The sequence below is a fragment of the Oryx dammah genome, unplaced genomic scaffold, assembly GCF_014754425.2.
Source record: "Oryx dammah isolate SB20612 unplaced genomic scaffold, SCBI_Odam_1.1 HiC_scaffold_17, whole genome shotgun sequence".
Classification (NCBI taxonomy): domain Eukaryota; kingdom Metazoa; phylum Chordata; class Mammalia; order Artiodactyla; family Bovidae; genus Oryx; species Oryx dammah.
In genome coordinates this window covers 75,975,716-75,997,006 of record NW_024070201.1, presented here as the reverse complement: position 1 = coordinate 75,997,006, position 21,291 = coordinate 75,975,716, and the positions used below count along the sequence as shown (strand labels likewise).

Sequence of the window (21,291 nt, the reverse complement as noted above, 5' to 3'; positions counted from 1 at the left end):
CCGCTCTTAAAAGACATTGCAGTTCCCCTCAAATGTTATGCTTAGTATGTGGCCAGAGTTTCTATAAGGCACTTGCTATTTTTGAAAAAGCTTTTGACATTTCTAGTTGTGCTAATTCTAGAGTAATTTTCCATTCAAACATTATTTCAGTTTCACTAAGACATTATGCATGTATTGAGCAATCTTCCACCACTTAGGTTTTATATTTTATGTAGTACATTTTTTTTTAGATTTTAATGAACTTAAGTTGGTGTTAGTATTAGACAATAATGAACTAAACAGTCAAGTAAGCTCGTTGGAAAAGACTCTGATGCTGGGAGGGATTGGGGGCAGGAGGAAAAGGGGACGACAGAGGATGAGATGGCTGGATGGCATCACCGACTCAATGGACGTGAGTTTGAGTGAACTCTGGGTGATGGTGATGGACAGGGAGGCCTGGTGTGCTGAGATTCATGGAGTCGCAAAGAGTTGGACATGACTGAATGACTGAACTGAACTGTGCCTGGTAAAATAAAAGCCTATCTGCTTATTCAGCTACCCAAGACCTACTCATCTCAGGTAAGGTTTCCAGGTAATGATAATAAGACTCTAGAACAAATAGCTACTGTTTTGGTAAAATGAATTTGTAAATAAAACATTTTATGCCTGCTGCTGGTGCTGCTGCTAAGTCACTTGAGTCGTGTCTAACTCTTTGTGATCTCATGTATTTCAGCACACCAGGCCTCCCTGTCCATCACCAACTCTCGGAGTTCACTCAAACTCACATCCATCGAGTCAGTGATGCCATCCAGCCATCTCGTCCTCAGTCGTCCCCTTCTCCTCCTGCCCCCAATCCCTCCCAGCATCAGGGTCTTTTCCAACGAGTCAACTCTTGCATGAGGTGGCCAAAGTACTGGAGTTGCAGCTTTAGCATAAGTCCTTCCAATGATCATTCAGGACTGATCTCCTTTAGGATGGACTGGTTGGATCTCCTTGCAATCCAAGAGACTCTCAAGAGTCTTCTCCAACACCACAGTTCAAAAGCATCAATTCTTTGGCACTCAGCTTTCTTCACAGTCCAACTGGCACATCCATACATGACCACTGGAAAATCCATAGCTTTGACTAGATGGATCTTTTTTGGCAAAGTAATACCTCTGCTTTTGAATATGCTATCTAGGTTGGTCATAACTTTCCTTCCAAGGTTAGTCCTAGCTTTTCTTTCAAGGCACAGTGAAGTGAAGTGAAGTCGCTCTGTCGTGTCTGACTCTTTGCAACCCCATAGACTGAGGCCTGCCAGGCTCCTCTATCAATGGGATTTTCCAGGCAGTAGTACTGGAGTGGATTGCCATTTCCTTCTCCAGGGGACCTTCCCAACCCAGGTCTCAAACCCGGATCTCCTGCATTGTAGACAGACGCTTTACCATCTGAGCCACCAGGCAAGTCACAAGCATCTTTTAGTTTCATGGCTGTAGTCACCATCTGCAGTGATTTGAAGCCAGAGAGGACTTAAATTCATCATCAGTTCTCTTTAATACACATATCTTGTTTTTGCCTCTTTAATAAGAGAGGAAATTGTGAGTCATAAAAAGCCTTTAACACCTGAGTCAATCTTTGTTCTAAAAAGATATAGTGCAGGTATAAAATAAGTGCATTTTCCCCACTTTTCATTTCTAATGTTTGTTAGTGGAATCCAAGTATCCCCACAAACTACATCAAATCATTGCCTTAATCAAAATGAATTGATTTTAGGTACTGATTATTTGAATCTGTTGGCTTCTCATGGGTTGCCTTGACATTTCTTCATATAGTTTTATTACTGGAAATATTACTAAATGACATGGGGAAGGTGAATATTTCAAAAAGGAAGAAACCAAAAGAATAATAAGAAGATGTAAATTACTAAGTTGGGAAATCTTGTAATTCATTGGATCTCTGCTTTGACTAGGTAAGGGGAGTTTAGATTCAGTGTAACTGTGCAGCTTAGAATAAACATAATCTGTATTTTTCTTACTGTCAGATCAATATGTTGACAATAGTGAAGAAATAAAGCTTAATTTTTGCAAAGATTATTACTGTTTTCACAGGGGAAAATACAGAGCAGAAAATATAATTAACCAAATGTTAGCAAACACTGAGCCAGAGGGTGGATGCTTCAGAGACTTAAGTCCCAAATGCTACCTGGCAAAATAAAAGGTTAGCTGTTTCTTTTTTAGACATCAGTAGCAAGGACATGGGGTCACACAGAGTTGGACACGACTAAAGCAACTAAGCAGCAGCAGCAGCAGCAGCAGCAGCAAGGATAGAAAGACCTGCTCATTCCAGGTATGTTCTTGAGTCTCCAGATTTAAGAATACAGGAAAAAAACTTAGCATTAAAAAATGAGAAATTTATCAATTAATTACTTATGCCTACCAATTCAATATAATAAACTTATGAGTTTAAAAATCAGAAAATATTTTCCTCTCAGAATTGGAAGAATCTGTCTCTAGCATCTATAAAATGATTGTTTAATTATTTCTTTTAGTTTAGATTCACAGGAAAGCCTTTACTCTTTGTCACTGGGGAAGCATATACATAATTTTTTTTAATTTTATTTCAAAAAATATAGGTAGAACACTATAAATAGCAATATTTGCAAACTTAACTCCGTGTAAGCCATATGCCAATATATACTTAAAGAAAATCTGTCAACAATATAATATAAATATAAGAAATTAATATATTATAAATATAAGAAATTAATATATTATAATATAATGTAACAAAATCTGTCACCAATGGAATATAAATCTGTATAAATCCATATAATATAAATCTGTCACTAATTCTTATGTCAATAGAGACATGCAGACATGACAGAAGCAAATACACACACAAGGAGGACACTCGATACATCAGAAGTGTTTATTATACCTCATCTCATTTTCTTTTTAATATAAAAGTCAATTAAAATCAAAGAGACACAAATGTGTGTGTTAAATTCTGTTGTTTTCACTTCTTTGTATCGTTTTTCTTTGACTAGTCAAGGGATCCATCCTCTGGCACCAGGGTGAAGCAGAGATCAGTAATGAGAACTGCAGCAAATGAGCAACACGTTTCTACAGTAAAGGTCAATGATGCCTATTTTATGTCTACCAAATGCTGAAGGTAACAGACCAGGACGGCAACATAGTAATTTTCATTATGAATAGTTGCTGATATGCTCTAGAATGTATAGATAATCATTTCAAATCAACATTATCTGAGCTGTATTTTGAGAAACATAACAATGGTAACAAATTTTTGTGCCCAAATGACTATTTCCAGAGATAGAAAATGCTTAATCCTAGACCTGACAGCTAGGTCTCTCAAACATTGGTGTCTCTTCTATGGTATTTTGAACATGAAATAAGACATTAATTCTTCCAATTATACCTCCAGAGATAAGAAGGCAAAAACCTAGGAAAATGAAAAACTCATAGAGTTTTATATACATCATAATGACATGCAGACTTAGATAAAACTTTTTCAATGTGTACTATAGTTTTTTGTTTGTTTTTATTTTTCCAGGTAGGTAACAATGTTCCTTCAAAAAGTAGGTACATGATTGGGTAATTTTCTGAGTATAAAATGACATTTCCACAAAGAGACTGTGCTCTCCTTTACAGATATTTTGCAGATGTCCATACATTCATCTATACTTTTCCTGATCATTTTGTCAAAAATTTAGATAAGAAAAATTAAAGAATGGAGAAAGAAAATTGCTCCTCTGTGACTGAATTCATTTTCTTGGGGATTACCAGTGATCTGGAAGTGAAAGTGGCCTTATTTGTCATGTTGCTAGTTGTTTATCTCATTAATCTTCTGGGAAATCTTGGAATGATAATTCTGATTCGAATGGATCCCCAGCTGCACACGCCAATGTACTTTTTCCTCAGCCACCTCTCCTTCTGTGACCTCTGCTATTCCACAGCAATTGGGCCCAAGATGCTGCTTGACCTTTTGGCCAAGAACAAACCAATCCCCTTCTATGGCTGTGCCCTACAGTTCTTGATTGCTTGTACCTTTGCAGATTCTGAGTGTCTCCTGCTGGCAGTGATGGCCTATGATCGATTTAGGGCCATCAGCAGCCCCTTGCTCTATGCGGTCAGCATGTCCAGTGGGGTGTGCTCCCTGCTCGTGGCGGGGGTTTACCTGGTGGGAATCGCAGATGCTTTGATCCACACGACATTAGCATTCCACTTATGCTTCTGTGGGTCAAATGAGATTAACCACTTCTTCTGTGACTTACCTCCACTCTACCTTCTTTCCTGCTCTGATACACAGGTCAATGAATGGACAGTATTTATTGTTTTTGGCGTTATTGAATTGAGCTCGATTTCAGGAGTCCTTGTCTCTTACTGTTATATTATCCTTGCAGTCTCAAAGATCCACTCTGCTAAGGGGAGGTTCAAAGCTTTCTCCACCTGTGGCTCCCACCTAACTGCTGTGGCAATTTTCCAGGGAACTATGCTTTTTATGTACTTTAGGCCAAGTTCAATCTACTCTTTAGATCAAGACAAAATGACCTCATTGTTTTATACCCTTATGATTCCCATGTTAAATCCTCTGATTTACAGCCTACGGAACAAGGATGTGAAAAATGCCCTAGGAAAACTAAAAAATAAAAGATGGTTTCAAAGATTTATATAACACATATGCACACACACATATAGTAGTTATCATTTTTGCAAAATTATATGGTATGATACATGAGAAATATAATTTTATCAAATTATTTAATAAATGATTATCTCTACTAAAGCCATAGGAAATTGTTGCAGTTTTCAAAACTTGTCATGCTTCATTTTATGTCTTGACCTTATCTGTGAAACCCTGTGTAAAACTTCCTGGCTCTTCAAATTCTATCATACTTTTTGTGCATATCCATTCATTCAAACATTATTATTTCAAGTGTATTAATATTTATCAACTATTTAATTCTTCTTTGTCTGCCTCTAAGTGCTTTACATTTCTTTAAAAACCCATTAGTTTGTATAAAAATGGACCTTATAATATAGATGAATAAAGAAACATTTACTAACTAACCACACATACAATTCATAGTAAAGTTTAAGACTTTCATAAAAAAAAAAAAAAGTAGGGTTAAAAATCTAGGAACAAATGTCAAAACATAGCATGCAGAAGAAAGGTTTTCTTTAAAGAAGATATTGTCAGATCCAAAAATTTGGGAAGGAAATGATTCTAGGAAGATAATTTGACACTTACAGAGGTCTTGAGTTGAGCAGCTGTGTACCTTTTCAGGGAATTCCCAGTGGCTCAGTGGTAAACAATCTGCCTGCCAGTGCAAGAGATGCAGGGGACTCGGATTTAATCCATGGGTCAGGTATATCCCTTGGAATAGGAAATGGCAACTTGCTCCAATATTCTTGCTTGGAAAGTGCCATGAACTGAGGAGCCTGGCAGGCTGTGGTCCCTGGGGTCACAAAGAGCTGGATGCAACTGAACACACAAACACATACATACACACACCTTTTTAGAATTAAGAAATCCAAAACTGAAAGCAATTTGGACTCTGTGGGAGAGGGAGAGGGTGGGATGATTTGGGAGAATGGCATTGAAACATGTATAATATCATATATGAAAAGAATCGCCAGTTCAGATTCAATGCAGGATACTGGATGCTTGGGGCTGGTGCACTGAGACAACCCAGAGGGATGGTACGGGGAGGGAGGAGGGAGGGGGGTTCAGGATGGGGAACACGTGTATACCTGTGACGGATTCATGTTGATGTATGGCAAAACCAATACAATATTGTAAAGTAATTAACCTCTAATTAAAATAAATAAATTTATATTTTAAAAAAATAAATAAAATTACATTTCCCTAGCAAAAATAAATAAATAAATAATAAAGTTCCTTGGTAAATTGCATCGTTTTCTTTAATAATTAGCTATCAACTCCTCCCCTTCTTAGCTCTGATTAAATGTTCCTTTTTATAGTTCACAGACAACCATTTTCTTTAATCATTCTATTTAATATTGTCCTGTTTGTGAAATCATGGCCTACAGTATGAGATTGTGAACAATCTTTGCTCAAGGATTCTACATTCCGTCCGTATTATCCAAAGCACTTACCTACTGTTTGGGACACAAATGGAGAAAGAGAGAGAAAGAGAACGAAGTAAAGAAAAAGGAAGGAATAAAAAGAGTAGATAACATTTGTGAGTATTTATTAGACATCAAGAATTAACAAAATAAAAATTAACTGAAGATATGGTATGTGGCTTGAATACATATATATATAATAAATTTTAAGAAGGAATATAAAATGGTTGTGAATACCAGGGTGCTGATCTATAAAGAAGATACATATCACACTAGAAGTAAAGAGCATTCATCTGGATACATTCTTAATGTGTATCTATTTTGTGGGTTTCTGTCTAGAATCTGATGCTAAAGCACTGACTCAGCATGTCTAAACAATAGATATATTTGAAGAAACATGTAAAATTCATGTACTTATTTATTACAGTTGCAAAAGTTAAAAACCCCACTGTTTCTTAGATTTTCTAGCTATTATTGTAGAGTGACTTTGTGCAAAAACATTTCAGAATGAAATTAAAGCCCAGGAAGATTCTCTGGCTTCCACAGGGGGCATTTGTGAGAAACTGACCTCTTCCACAGAATCATACTGGAAAGAACTTATGAATAATTTTTTTTTAATAAAAGACTTCAGGGGTTTTCACCTGTACTATGTTTCCTCATTTTATACACAATATTTTAGAACTGTTATTTATCAGCAGAAACATGGTAGAAATCATTTTTTGAGCTATATTGTCCAAGAAAAATGGAGTGTTGGTGGGTTGTTGCTAATTTAGGGAATATAAATGTGTAATCTGGTTAGGTAATCTCTATTTTACTGCCCTGTATCAGAGCATCTAAAGATTCATTTGATCTACAAATTGGGTGTTATTATGAGATCTAGTGGATGTGAACTAAAGGCAAGAATATTTTAAGTGCTATAAATAGAATTATAAAATTAAAATTGACTTATTCAATTGCCTGAGGGCCTCCAACCTCAATTTACCAGTATCTCCCTGGAAGGAACTTGTACACATAGATATACCTCAGCTTTTGTGACTATTCTAGGGATATGGTAAAGAATCTGCCTGGAATATGGGAGACCTAGGTTTGATCCCTGGGTCAGGAAGATCCCTTGGAGAAGGGAATGGCTACCCACTTCAGTATTCTTGCCTGGAGAATTCTGTGGACATAGGTGCCTAGTGGGTTACAGTCCATGAGGTCACAAAGAGTCTGACATGACTGAGTGACTAACCCTTTAAGGGTTGACACGTCTCCACATCAACTGACTCTGGCAGACAGTAAGACCTTCATTCAAGAATGTCACAGAAAATTTAAACCATATCAAACACTTTCCCAACCCCAACAGTGTAAAACTAGAAATCAGTTAGAGAAATAAGTTTAAAAATTTTACAAATGTATGGAGATTAAACATATCCCTGAACAACCAGTAGTTCAGAGAAGAAATCAAAAAAGAATTTTAAAATATCCTGAGGCAAATGGAAATAGAAAAATAACATGACCAAAATTAGAGGACAATAACAAATTACAACAAACACAGCTTTAAGAGAAAAGTTTGCAGTGAAAAAAATGCTTACATTAAGAAGAAGAAAAAAAATAGCTAGACCTTTTATACCCCAAGGAACTAGAAACGCAGAACATGCTAAGTCAAAAGTTAGTAAAAGAAAAGAAATAACAAAGATCAGAGTTAAAACAAATGAAATAGAAAAAGTCAATCAACATAAAGGCCATACTTTTGAAAAGGTAAGCAAAATGGAGGAAAAAATAGCTAAATTTATCAAGAATAAGGAAGAAGTCTCAAATAAATAATACTATAAATGGCAGAAGGGATATGACCATTGATATGACACAAAAACCAAGGATCATAAGAAACTACTATGAACAATATACATCCCTTCCCCCCCCCCAAAAAAAGAAATCAAATGACTTAGAAGAAATTGTTAAATTCCTAAAGCATAACACCCTACAAAGACTGAATGATGAAAAAATAGAAAATCTGAATAGAGAAAATACTAATAAGGAGATTGAATCAGTTATCCATAGCTCCCCCAAAAGATAAGTCCAGGACCACATGGCTTTATTGGTGAACTCTAACATTTGAAGAATTAATAATTTTTAAACTTTTCAAAAAAAAAAAAAATAGAAGCATAGGCAGTACTTCCAAACTCATCTTATGAATCCAGCATTACTTTGATCACAATACCAGACAATACACAACAAGGAATGAAAATTAAGAGTCAATATTCCTGATGAACACAAATGCAAAAATTTCTCTCGGAAAACCAAATTCAGACTGCATTGAAAAGATCATACACTGTGATCAAGTGTTATTTCTTCCAAGCATGCAAGGACAGCTCCACATGTGCGGATCGATTAGTGTGATGTGCCTCATTAACCAACGCAAGTAAAAGTAGTTAATCATCTCAATAAATGCAGAAAACAAGTGACAAAATTCAAATATTTTTCATGATGAAATTCTCAGTTAGAGAGGGAACATATCTCAACATAAATAAAGGACATATGTGACAAAGTCAGCTTACATGACATTAAATAGTGAAAAGGTAAAATCTTTCCCTGAAAGATAAGGAACAAGACAAGAATTTAAGTGCTTCTCAACAGAGTGAAACCCTAAGAGATCTGATAACCCTGGAAATAGAGAAGTGCTTGATGGAAAGAGTGATTTTGGAAAATAATCATAGTGAAGTAAGCAAGGACAAACTCCAACGTTCAAATATGTGACTAGAGAAGTAGATAATGGTAGTAAAGCTCTTGAGTGACACAAACACCCTCAGTTTCAGTTCAGTTCAGTCGCTCAGTCGTGTCCAACTCTTTGCGACCCCATGAACTGCAGCATACCAGGCCTCCCTGTCCATCACCAACTCACGGAGTTTACCCAAATCAATGTCCATCGAGTTGGTGATGCCATTCAGCCATCTCATCCTCTGTCGTCCCCTTCTCCTTCTGCCCTCAATCTTTCCCAGCATCAGGGTCTTTTCAAATGAGTCAGCTCTTCAGATCAGGTGGCCAAAGTATTGGAGTTTCAGCTTCAACATCAGTCCTTCCAATGAACACACTGGACTGATCTCCTTTAGGATGGGCTAGTTGGATCTCCTTGCAGTCCAAGGGACTCGCAAGAGTCTTCTCCAACACCACAGTTCAAAAGCATCAATTCTTTGGAGCTCAGCTTTCTTTATAGTCCAACTCTCACATTCATACATGACTACTGGAAAAACCATAGCCTTGACTAGATGGACCTTCGTTGACAAAGTAATGTCTCTGCTTTTGAATATGCTCTCTAAGTCAGTCATAACTTTCCTTCCAAGGAGTAAGCATCTTTTAATTTCACGGCTGCAATCACCATCTGCAGTGATTTTGGAGCCCAAAAAATTTAAGTCAGCCACTGTTTCCACTGTTTCCCCATCTATTTCCCATGAAGTGATGGGACCGGATGCCATGATCTTTGTTTTCTGAACGTTGAGATTTAAGCCAACTTTTTCACTCTCCTCTTTCACTTTCATCAAGAGGCACTTTAGTTCCTCTTCACTTTCTGCCATAAGGGTGATGTCATCTGCTAACTGAGGTTATTGACATTTCTCCCAGCAATCTTGATTCCAGCTTGTGCTTCCTCCAGTCCAACATTTCTCATGATGTACTCTGCATATAAGTTAAATAAGCAGGGTGACAATATACAGCCTCGACGTACTCCTTTTCCTATTTGGAACCAGTCTGTTGTTCCATGTCCAGTTTTAACTGTTACTTCCTGACCTGCATACAGATTTTTCAAAAGGCAGGTCCAGTGGTTTGGTATTCCCATCTCCTTCAGAATTTCTCATAGTTTATTGTGATCCACACAGTCAAAGGCTTTGGCATAGTCAATCAAGCAGAAATAGATGTTTTTTCTGAAACTCTCTTGCTTTTTTGATGATCCAGCGGATGTTGGCAATTTGATCTCTGGTTTCTCTGCCCTTTCTAAAACCAGCTTGAACATCTGGAAGTTCACAATTCATGTATTGTTGAAGCCTGGCTTGGAGAATTTTGAATAAACTCTTCAGATCTTCTGAAATCGGTATTAGCTTAGAAAGGGCAAGATCTCTAAATTGAACATGACCAGTGTTAATAAACTACATTCAAGGACTATTTGTGAGATACCCTTTTGATAATGGAAGTGTCATTTTGCGGTTCTGAAAACTGCAGGAGAGTCAAATATTTATAGAATGTGCAGCTACAGCTAAAGACTTAAAATTAAACAAAGAAATATATTTCAAGTTACAGTACTCAGCAATAGAAGCACTCATATAAGTCATTGAGTGTATTATGTATGCTATTTTAGATTTTTAAATCTCATGTAACAACTATATTCATTAAGGACACATAATCTAAAGTCTTACCCAGGTGAAGAGTTAGTCACCTAGTCGTGTCCATCTCTTTGTGATCCAATGGACTGTAGCTAGGCTACTCTGTCCATGGGATTCTCCAGACAAGAATATGGAGTGGGTTTCCATTCCTTCTCCAGGGCACTTCCTGACCCAGGGATTAAACCTGAGTTTCCTGCATTCCAGGGAGATTCTTTACCATCTGAACCACCAGGGAAGCTCCCTTACCTAGGGGAGCACAGTAGTAAATGTTATGAATTTAGTCGGAAATTTTGTTTTATTCACCCAGCAAGTATACATTGAAGGCCAAATGTGTTTTCTAGGTAAATTTCTAGGCATTAGAGATATAAGATACAATAATAATACCAGAAATTTCTACTCTCTTGGAGTGTATAGAGGGAGAAGGAAATGAGGCAAATAAATTATTGCATGTATTTAACAAATCATCTGTTCCTAAGAAAAAAATTATCATTAAGGGGGTAGAGTGATTATCTCATTATATTAGGTTTTCAGAAAAGACTTTTCTTGGTAGGTGGTACTTGAATAGGCACATACATGATTTAATAGAAATATATTTATTAACAGTGGATTGAGCACTAAAATATTTTGGAGCCTATTAACTTCCTTACAAGGTGTTTCATCTTTCTACATTTCAAGCTATTATGTCAGTGAGTGTGGCAGTTTGTATACTGTATGTCACTGAGTTCAGTGTGAGGACTGGCATGGTATAAAACAGACTCTACTTGAACTATCACTTATGAGCATTTGGAACTGAGCATGCTACAGAGGGCTTCCCAGGTGGCGTTGGTGATAAGGTACCTGCAGGAGACATAAGTGATTCTGGCTCAGTCCCTGCATCTGGGAGATGCCCTGGAGGAAGGCTTGGCAACCAACTCCAGTATTCTTGCCTGGAGAATCCCATGGGCAGAGGAGCCTGGCAGGCTACAGTCCAGGGTCTCAAAGAGCCAGACATGAGTGAAGTGACTTAGCACACAGCATGCACGTGCTATAGAGAGAAAGGATGATGAAGTGTGGAAGGCACAGGTAGACAGGACTCTGTGATGCCCACAGGTAGAAAGTATCTTTAAAATAGTGACAGAAGGGAAAGCTAGGAAATGATGGCTATGAACTTTCTTAGTTCATTGAATTGGCTAAAGTAAAAGAAGATCCAAAAGGGCAGCAGACTATTCATATCAAATATGTTTACTATGATGGACTCACAGTAGGGAGTACAACTGAAAGGATGAGTGTGAGAAACAGTCTATGCTCAGCTGTAGCACCAGCCAGAAGGATGGAGCACAGCTTCTGGGGCACAACAGCTGTGTAGAGTGCAGGTTTGCAAACAGCCAGGAAGCAGTTATGTACAACAATACTAAAAATTAGTTGTTGTTGTTTAAGAATTGTGTGTGGTTTAGGAGGAAAGAGACAGAAGCGGAAGTCACACACCCTCCTTCCCTGTGTCTCTGTGTATCTTTTTCCATCTCTTATAAGGTCACTCTCATTGGATTTTGGGTTCACTTTAAGTTCATCTTGACTCTTACTTAATTACATCGGCAAAGCTCTTATTTCCAAATAAGGTGACATTCTCAGTTCTGGGTGACATGGATATTTGGGAGACACTCTTCACCCACAGTGCTTCCATGTTGACTCAGAAGTTGAAGAAGCTCCCTGAAATGCAGGAAACCCAGGTTTAATCCCTGGGTCAGAAAGATCCCCTGGAGAAGGAAATGGCTACCCGCTCCATTATTCTTTCCTGGAGACTTCCATGGACAGAAGAACCTGGCAGGCTACAGTCCATGGGGCGGCAAAGAGTCAGACAGGAGTGAGCAACTCACAGTTTCACTTTTCATACACCCACAACACACATCATTTTACACATGATATACAGCTTTTTTATTTGACATTGAACTGAAAAACTAAGAGATCAATTAGCCAATTTATGACTAAATTTACGATCTAGTGAGTTGACTACATAATTTGAGTCATCATCTCTACAAGAAGATTTAATCAACACTATGTAATAGATCATATTTCTTTTGGACATACAGATCTTCGACCAAATTGTATTAAGCGATTCATTAATTTCCTGACACTCTGTTTCACATCTTTGTTCCTGAGGCTATAGATCAGAGGGTTCAGCATGGGACTCACTACTATATAAAACACAGAACCTACTTTGACCCTGAGCCATGAGTTTTTGGGCCTGGGTACACAATAAAGGAACAGGATTGTCCCGTGGAACATGGTGATGGCAGTCAGATGGGAGGCACAAGTAGAGAAGGCTTTTTGGCGCCCCCCAGCAGAGGGCATTTTTATGATAGTGCCAAAAATGGAAATATACATAGTGAGGATAATTGCCAGGCTGCTCACCTCGTTGAATATGGCGATGGCAAAAGAGATCACTTGGCTGATGAAGGGGTCAGAGCAGGAGATGGAGACAATGGCAGAGTGCTCACAGAGGAAGTTATTTATGATGTTAGACCCACAGAAGGATAATGTCTGGAGAGGACAGGTGAGTGTCAGGGAGGAGACTACACCCCACATGTAGGGACAGGCCACTAACGACGCACAGAGCTCTGGGGACATGACCGCTGCGTAGAGCAGAGGCTTACAAACGGCCACAAAGCAGTCACAGGCCATCACTGCCAACATGAATGCCTCTGCCACTGCAAACATACAAGCCGAGAAGAATTGCATGATGCATGCCATGAACGAGATGGTTCTGTCTTCCACAACCAAATTCTCCAAGAGTTTGGGTGTAACTGTGGTGGAATAGCAGAAATCAACCAAGGACAAGTGACTGAGAAAAAAGTACATGGGGGTGTGGAGTTTGGGACTGATCCTGATGATGGTGATCATGCCCAGGTTCCCCACCACGGTGACTGCATAGACAGTGATGAAAACCAGGAACAAGGGAACCTGGAGGTCGGGATATTCTGAGAAGCCCAAGAGGGTGAACATGGCTCCAGCACCCTGATTTCCTTCAGCAAACCACATAATTGTTGTTGGAGAAAATCTGAGACAATGATACTAAAATGATAACAATGATTATGGTGACAGTGCATGGATATCTCATTTATCGTGCAGCAGACATTGTGTTAAAATATTAGTACCTTAGTTTTGACCACTTCAGAGAAGGCAATGGCAATCCACTCCAGTACTCTTGCCTGGAAAATCCCATAGATGAAGGAGCCTGGTGGGCTGCAGTCCATGGGGTCGCTAAGAGTCGGGCACGACTGAGCGACTTCACTTTCACTCTTCACTTTCCTGCATCGGAGAAGGAAATGGCAAGCCACTCCAGTGTTCTTGCCTGGAGAATCCCAGGGACCGCGGAGCCTGGTGGGCTGCCATCTATGGGGCCGAACAGAGTCAGACACGACTGAAGCGACTTAGCAGTAGCAATTTTGATCACTAAATAAGACTTTGAAAAAAAGAGACTTTGAATTTCAAAACAAGCAGTCTCATATCTTACAAAGGGAAATGGAAGCATATATGAGTTAAGACACTTGTTTGAATTAACACAGCCTGCTAGTGATGAGTTAGGTTTGAAGTTGAACATGAGTGACAGAAGTTGAATTTAGTGTAGAGTGAGAGAGAAATATTTTCTATAGTGTTGTAGAAAAACATGTTTTTCACAGTTCCACCATTCTGAAGGTCTGTGTTGTTTAGTGGGAGTAACAGAACAATAAAGGAAAACATGGCACTCAAATTTATTTTAAAAAGCAGGAGGCGTAATGTTGTCAGAGGCCGTAGTACTTCTATCGTTACGTTCTAACTGAAGATCATTGAAAAGGCAGAGGTCATGAGTCACCACAAGAATTTTCACATCTTGGAAAGCATAAATGGACATTGAAGAAAATAAAGCTCTATCTTCGAGTTTTCCAATGATTGCAGTTTGATGCTAAAATTACTGGCCTTGGGTTCAACGCAGTGACCTGGTAAAGTAATGAAGATGTATTATAATGTAGTACCCTCACTTTTGTTTTCTTTCCTATTTGACCATTTATCATTTATCTCTCACAGTGCCACTGATGTCTCTCAGTTTCTCACTGATGCTCTCAGTATAGCCTTTTAAATTCTTTGATCAATGTCTCTTAACCTGCTATCAATATTTTTAATCTAATAAATTTATTAGGAATCTTATATCATTAAAGGCTTATAGAATATCTGAATTACAGAATAACTTAAGATATATTTTGCTCAACTCTTTCACATTCTATACTGTTTCTCAAGAAAATCAGAGAATACAGTAATAAACACAAGTAGTTACATTATCACCCTCAAAACTTCTGGTGACAGGAATATTGAGTTTGATTAAAACTACAGGTGATAATCTTGCTTTGAGTCATACAGTCATTATTTGTAAACATTATTTTGAGAAACCAAAAGCATCTTGTACTGGTAAGCAGTTTATAACAACAGAAGTATATTTATTTAGCAAAGATTTTAAAATAAGTTTAACCAATAACAAGCACACATCTGAAATATTCATTAATAAAGGGACTATTAGTTCGACTCTCATAAACACAGATGCAATTTTAGTTTTGTCTGACCATGTGAAGGGAGAAATCATTCATTATTTCTTGAATAGCTTCATGGTACTTTTGACACTCAAAAAATGTATTTCCTATATGCAGAAAAGGGAATGGGTGGGAAGTGGAAGTGTTATGCCCAAGTCGTAAAATCTCTCAACGACCACCAGGGAGCCAATATCCGATGCAAAAGCAAGAGAGTTTTTATTACCAAGATCGAGCTGGGGCTCCCACCGTTACCGATGAAGCGGCTAAGGAGAGGAGCCCCGAACTCTGGGTTACATTGCTTATATAGGGTATTTTTGTGTGAAAAAAATTCGAAAAACGGGAGTTTCCGGGTTGGGAGACATCTAATTAGTTACCTTCTGTGAAAGGGTTAGGTGTTGGGTTCTGATTGGTTTTCATTTCCCGGGCTGGCCACGGGTTCTGATTGGTTCCCATTTCCCGGGCTTAATTCGAAAGTCCTGAAGGTAAAGTCAGGAGATCCTGATCTGGGATCTGATTGGCTAGCAGGTGGTGGGGTGAGGTCAGGGGATTTCCAAAGACTCTTTCCTCAGAACTCTAAAATGGAGTCTTTTTTTTTGTTGTTTTTGGCAAAATGGAGTGGCTTAGGCTCTTCAGAAGAGAGTTAGTGACAGACTGGCATAATGAAAGAAGCAAGGAGTTGGAAACATAGATTTAAATTCAGTTCCAAGCTTTGGCATTTACTGTATGATCTTTGGTGAATCACTCAGGTTTTATGAGCCTCAGCTTCTTTATCAATAATAATGACATGATAATATATATTTTATAGGTGTATAAGTATTAAGTTAGGAGATGACATTAATATAATTAGCACAAAGTCTGACAGTTGTGCAATTCAAAATATATAGGTTTTCCCACCCTCATCCATTTTAGTTCTTAATACTCTGAATAATTGGTATTATTTTTAAACACCTATTATTTTAAACAATCTAAGAAACAGATCAAGGTTTAAAAGTTGGCAGCAACAAAACTACAGGAACAATTTGTGAGGTCAAAGAGTAGCTCAACTCTTTTTCTCAGTTTCCTCTTGGCCCTGTTCATGCTAATTCATCAATCACTGTCCTTCAATAAACTGTCTCTGTTTCCCCTGTGTTTTCTCATCATTATCTGACTCATTAATCGTCCCTTTTTAATCTCGTGGTCACCGAGGCTCAGCCAGCTGCTCTGTGCTGCTGCTAACCTGCACTGTGAGAAAATCACTTTCTTCTTTTCTTGATTACTGTGGCTGTTATGACAGTTTCTGACTCTTAAAAACTTTAAATTTCTCCCTATTAACTAATTTATCAAATCTAAATTTCTCTGCTCCATTTTACCTAAACCCTTATCCTAGCTATATTCTTCAATTTTCAACCCTCTTTAATCAAGTCAGTAGTAGTCTCAGAATATAATGCCTGCAATTTCCTCTTTTCTTACATACTGATGCAGCACTTGAACAATATATAAAGAATTTCATGCAAATTACTATCACAAGAACACTTTTCCTTTTCACTTCAGCCATATTTTCCACACCCTTGACATACTTGCACACATTACTGTCAGAAAAATGGAATTGTATATTATGGGGTTCATTATTATTTTATACAGGTGATTCTTATCTTCTTTCGAGTCAATTTTGAGGTGTTGAGGAATTCCCAGGCATTATAATATTCTGTTTAAAAAGCTCATTGTGACTACTCTGCAAAGCACAGGGTGGATATTCTCAAAGCAAAATCCAGGATGATACCCCAGTGAAGGGGGAGGAGATCAAAGCTCAGCCTTCAGGAAAATGGACTTGGGAGACATTGCCGCATGGAGACTGACAGTGTCCACTGCTTTAGAGGTTTCAGGATCTCAGTGTTCCCCAAAGGAGGGAAAAGAAACAAGATAGATCATCCCACCTGAAACCAACTCACCTGAAGATTCTGTTTCTGCTATTAATTGTCTCCAGGGGAGTTTCCACTCAGAATTCAAACATCATGTAAAACCTTAAGGAGTTAACCAATAGAGGAGGAGCCCACAAAAATTTAACGTGACCAGAATATACTTCTTTCTTAATATCCAGAAAAACTCAGAGAAAGGGAGACAGAGAGAGGGAGAGAGAGATGTGGAAGCTGAATCTGATTCCTATGAACAAAATGTAGGGCTTATGTATGCTTCCATGACCTTGGGGATTTAGACCCTAGAGAGTATTTCTTGAGGTATTTATTTTTATATCACACATGAATAAATTAACTTGAATGCTTTTTTTCATGTGGCAATTTGCAAGAAGGTAGTTCCTTCTGAATCACTGGAGATGGCACCTCAAAGAGCCCATTTCATTAATTTCTTTAAAAATAATTATAAAAAAGTGTATGAACTGAATAAGAAAACTTGGTGACTACAATAAAACCCAAAAGATAAATAAGCTAAAATGAAACTGTTCAGAGATATTAACTGCTATTATATATATTTACTGTGTGATTTTTCTTTGCCATTCTGTGTATGAAATGCATGTGTTTTGAGATGTATAAACAATATAACTTGGTCTCTGATTTTATTGCTTAACCTAAATAAATATTATTGTCTTCAGAAACAGTGATGTTCTTTACTGAAACTAAACTGTGTTTTCTTATAAGCAATACATATAAGCAATCCACACTTTCAAGCTTATATTAATACAATTAAATAATACAGTCTCTTATAAATGGAAAATGCATTTTGGAAACATGTTTAAATCTCTAAAACCTCTGAGTGTCAATCAATCCACTGGTTCTACGATACTGAAATATCACACAATTAGATCCACTGTCTTGCCTGGTGGCTTGGTGGTTAAAAAAAAAAAAAATCATCTGCAGTGCAAGAGACATAGGTTCTATCCCTGCTTGGAGTTGGGAATAACCCTTGGTAAAGAAAACGGCCACCCACTCCAGTGTTCTTGCCTGGGAAATCTTTTGGACAGAGAAGCCTGGTGGGCGGCAGTCCATGGATATGCACAAGATTTGGACACAATCTAGTGACTAAACAGCAACAAATGCTTTCCCTAGGCTCCTGACAACCTGACTAACACTTGCCAGACTCTACCAGGAAGGCATAACACACCAGAGGCTGTTTCCCACCAGGCATAGTATTATTGTACATAGTATGGCCTTGATCCAAAATCCCACAAGTCTGCATGGTTATTCTTTCACTGAGATAGGCTTGAGTTCCACAATGCATCTTCTCCCCATTGCTGACACCTCTGTCCCCTAGACTAGCTTTGGAGCCAGTATCTACACTCTAGTCACCCAGAGCTAGCAACCTTGTTGGATATTAGTTTCCCATGCTGCACAAATTGCCACCAACTTCTAGGCTTAAACTGCTATCACAGTTTCTGTAGCATAATAGTCTGGGAAGTCCTTGTGTAACCTCATAAGATACTGCTAAACTATTTTCAAAGTTATTTAACCCTGTACTCTTATCTGAAATGCATAAGCATTTATCTTGCTCCACATTTTCACCAGTATTTGAAACTCTTATTCATTTTAGCTATTCCAAATGGAGTACAGTAGTTTCTCCTTGTGGTTTAAGCTTTAATTTTAATAAGAATGTCATTGATGACTAGCTATACTTACTGTTTTTTCATGTGTTTATTTGTGTGTTCTGTTTTGTCAAATGTGTGCTCAGATGGTTCATCAAAACTTTAAGTAGGCTTTTTTCTTGTATTGAGTATAAAGACTTCCTCTGTATGTTTTACATTTAAAAATCATTTATCAAATATAAGTTCTGCAAATACATACTCACAATCTATGGCTTGTATTTTCACCTTATTAATGGTGTCATTTATGCTTAAGAAACTTTTACCAAACATTTTTAATGGCAATGAAGCTCCTTTTTTTGTTTTTTAAAGAGCCATCCTTTTAATGTTCATTCAAAAAATTATCATCCTAACTTTTGAAAGATCTTTTCTGTTTTATGCTAAATATTTTTTTAGTTTTCATTTTTATGTTTACATCTATGATTCATTCATCTATGATTCCTTGGAAAGAAAGCTATGATGATCATAGACAGTGTATTAAAAAGCAGAGGCAACATTTTGTTGACAAAGGTCCGTATAGTCCAAGTTATGGTTTTTCCAGTAGTCATGTATAGATGTGAGTGTTGGACCATAAAGAAGGCTGAGGGCTGAATTGTTGCTTTCAAACTGTGGTGCCAGAGAAAACTCTTAAGAGTCCATTGAACAGCAAGGAGATCAAACCAGGTCAGTCCTACAGGAGATCAACCCTGAATGCTCATTGGAAGGACTGAGGCTGAAGCTGAAGCTCCTATTTTTGGCCACCAAATGAGAAGAGTTGACTCACTGGAAAAGACCCTGATGCTGGGAAGGGTTGAGGGCAGGCAGAGAAGTGGGCATCAGAGGATGAGATAGTTGGATAGCTTCACTGATTTAATGGACACGAGTATGAGCAAACTCTGGGATATAGTGAAGGACAGATGGCTGTCATGCGAGCCTAAGCACTTTAGTCTAAGACAACACCTGGTCATTGCATGATTGGAATAATTGTGTTGTTGGTTGGTTACTCATATTTTATTGTTACTGTGTGTTTGATTGATTAGTTCTTGGAATCCATGTTGCCCTCCTGTCTTTAATTTTCCCAGACTTGTGTTTTGAAGAGAAAGTCATCATAAAGTTTTATGCCTTCTTTGTGTGAAGCTTGAAACTTCTCCTTAATCATTTTTCTTATGATGTACATGCCAACAGGCCAAGGCAGGAAAAAATAGTTTATTTCATCATATACCCATAAACTTTTAATACATTTGAATTCACTCAAAAATGACTTACAAATACTACAAAAAGCAGTCATTTTTTTAAATTTTGGTGTACATGTGGTTTATAGCTATAAACATTGATGGATGCAAAAATCAATAACCATCAATAAACTGCTATCCTGCCGTGGATATGTTAACCTAAAGCATATTTATCAAAAGATTTGAATCATCAATTGCACTGCAAGAACTGAACAGTCTGTAGCATAGGATATCATTCATGTTTTCAGAAATAAAAGAATGCATTTTAAAATATTATGCATAGTGACAAAGCAGTTTTGTGAAAATTAATCTTGTGAATGTATTTTTTACTTCTTTGTTCCTCAAGGTGTAGATCAAGGGGTTCAACATAGGAATCATTACTGTGTAAAACACAGAAGTGACTTTGACTGTGAGCCAAGAAGTTTTGGGATTAGGAATGCAGAAAAGGAAAAGGATGGTTCCATGGAAGATGCTGATGGCTGTCAGGTGGGAAGCACAGGTGGAGAAGGTTTTCCAGCGCCCACTCACAGAAGGCATCCCCATAACAGTGATAAAAATGAATATATAGGACATCAGAATAATCACCAGGCTGCTCGCCTCATTGAACATGGCAATAATAGAACATAACATCTGACTGATATAGGGATCTGAGCAGGAGACAGAAACAATTACAGAGTGGTCAAAGATAAAATTATTTATGGTGCTAGACTTGCAATAGGATAATGCAAGAAGAAAATACGTGAGTGTCACGGAGCACACTACACCCCATGAGTAAGAGCCAGCCACCAAGAGAGCACAGTGCTTCAGAGACATCGCAGTGGTATAGAGCAAGGGGCTGCAGACGGCCACAAAGCAGTCATAGGCCATTGCTGCTAACATGAACGTTTCTGCTACACCAAACAGGGAAGCGAAACAAAATTGAGCAATGCAGCCAGAGAAAGAGATGGTTCTGTCCTCCACAATCAAATTCTCCAACAGTTTGGGTGTCACTACAGTAGAAAAACAGAAATCGACAAAGGACAAGTGACTAAGGAAAAAGTACATGATCGTGTGGAGTTTTGAATTGACCTTGATGATTATGATCATGCCTAAATTCCCCACCACAGTGATTGTGTAGATAGACAAGAAAACAAGGAAAAGTGGGACCTGGAGTTCTGGATATTCTGAAAAACCCAGGAGAATAAATGTGGGTATGAAACTCTGGTTTCCTTCTGATAGCAGCATGATTCCTGTTGAACAAAGGACCGAACATTATTCCTGAAAAATAGAAATGAATAGAAAAGAGAAACAGAGAAGGCAGAAGCGTCCTATGTCTCCGTGGAGTTGGTATATATTCTCCGGGTATGGTCCTCAAACCACCAGCAGCAGGGACACCTAAGAATATGTTAGGATGCAAATGCTCAAGCCCTGTCTCCAACGTCCTGAATCAAAGACTCTGGAATGGAGCCCAGTTTGTGATTTATCCAGCCCTCCAGGTAATTTCTGATGCATGATAAATTATGAGAACCACTAAAATACAGACTATTCATCCTATCATTTAAAATTTAGCCCTTG

At 38.0% G+C, this 21,291-nt stretch overlaps 3 protein-coding genes across 3 annotated transcripts; 1 reads left to right on the top strand and 2 right to left on the bottom strand.

The window, feature by feature from the left end:
* The first annotated feature begins 3,708 nt into the window (after positions 1-3,708).
* Positions 3,709-4,653, top strand: LOC120876997 (olfactory receptor 5W2-like). Its single transcript, XM_040259304.1, has one exon. It carries the CDS (start codon positions 3,709-3,711, stop codon positions 4,651-4,653), a length of 945 nt encoding a protein of 314 aa, XP_040115238.1.
* A 7,810-nt stretch (positions 4,654-12,463) lies between these two features.
* LOC120875980 (olfactory receptor 5D13-like) lies at positions 12,464-13,435 on the bottom strand. Its single transcript, XM_040257714.1, has one exon. The coding sequence runs from the start codon at positions 13,433-13,435 to the stop codon at positions 12,464-12,466; it is 972 nt and encodes a 323-aa protein (XP_040113648.1).
* Positions 13,436-20,010: 6,575 nt separating this feature from the next.
* On the bottom strand, positions 20,011-20,961 carry LOC120875979 (olfactory receptor 5D13-like). Its single transcript, XM_040257713.1, has one exon. The coding sequence runs from the start codon at positions 20,959-20,961 to the stop codon at positions 20,011-20,013; it is 951 nt and encodes a 316-aa protein (XP_040113647.1).
* Positions 20,962-21,291: the final 330 nt, after the last annotated feature.

Coding starts and splice junctions, on each gene's coding strand:
- LOC120875980 (XM_040257714.1), bottom strand. CDS start 13,435: ATGTGGTTTGCTGAAGGAAATCAGGGTGCTGGAGCCATGTTCACCCTC.
- LOC120875979 (XM_040257713.1), bottom strand. CDS start 20,961: ATGCTGCTATCAGAAGGAAACCAGAGTTTCATACCCACATTTATTCTC.
- LOC120876997 (XM_040259304.1), top strand. CDS start 3,709: ATGGAGAAAGAAAATTGCTCCTCTGTGACTGAATTCATTTTCTTGGGG.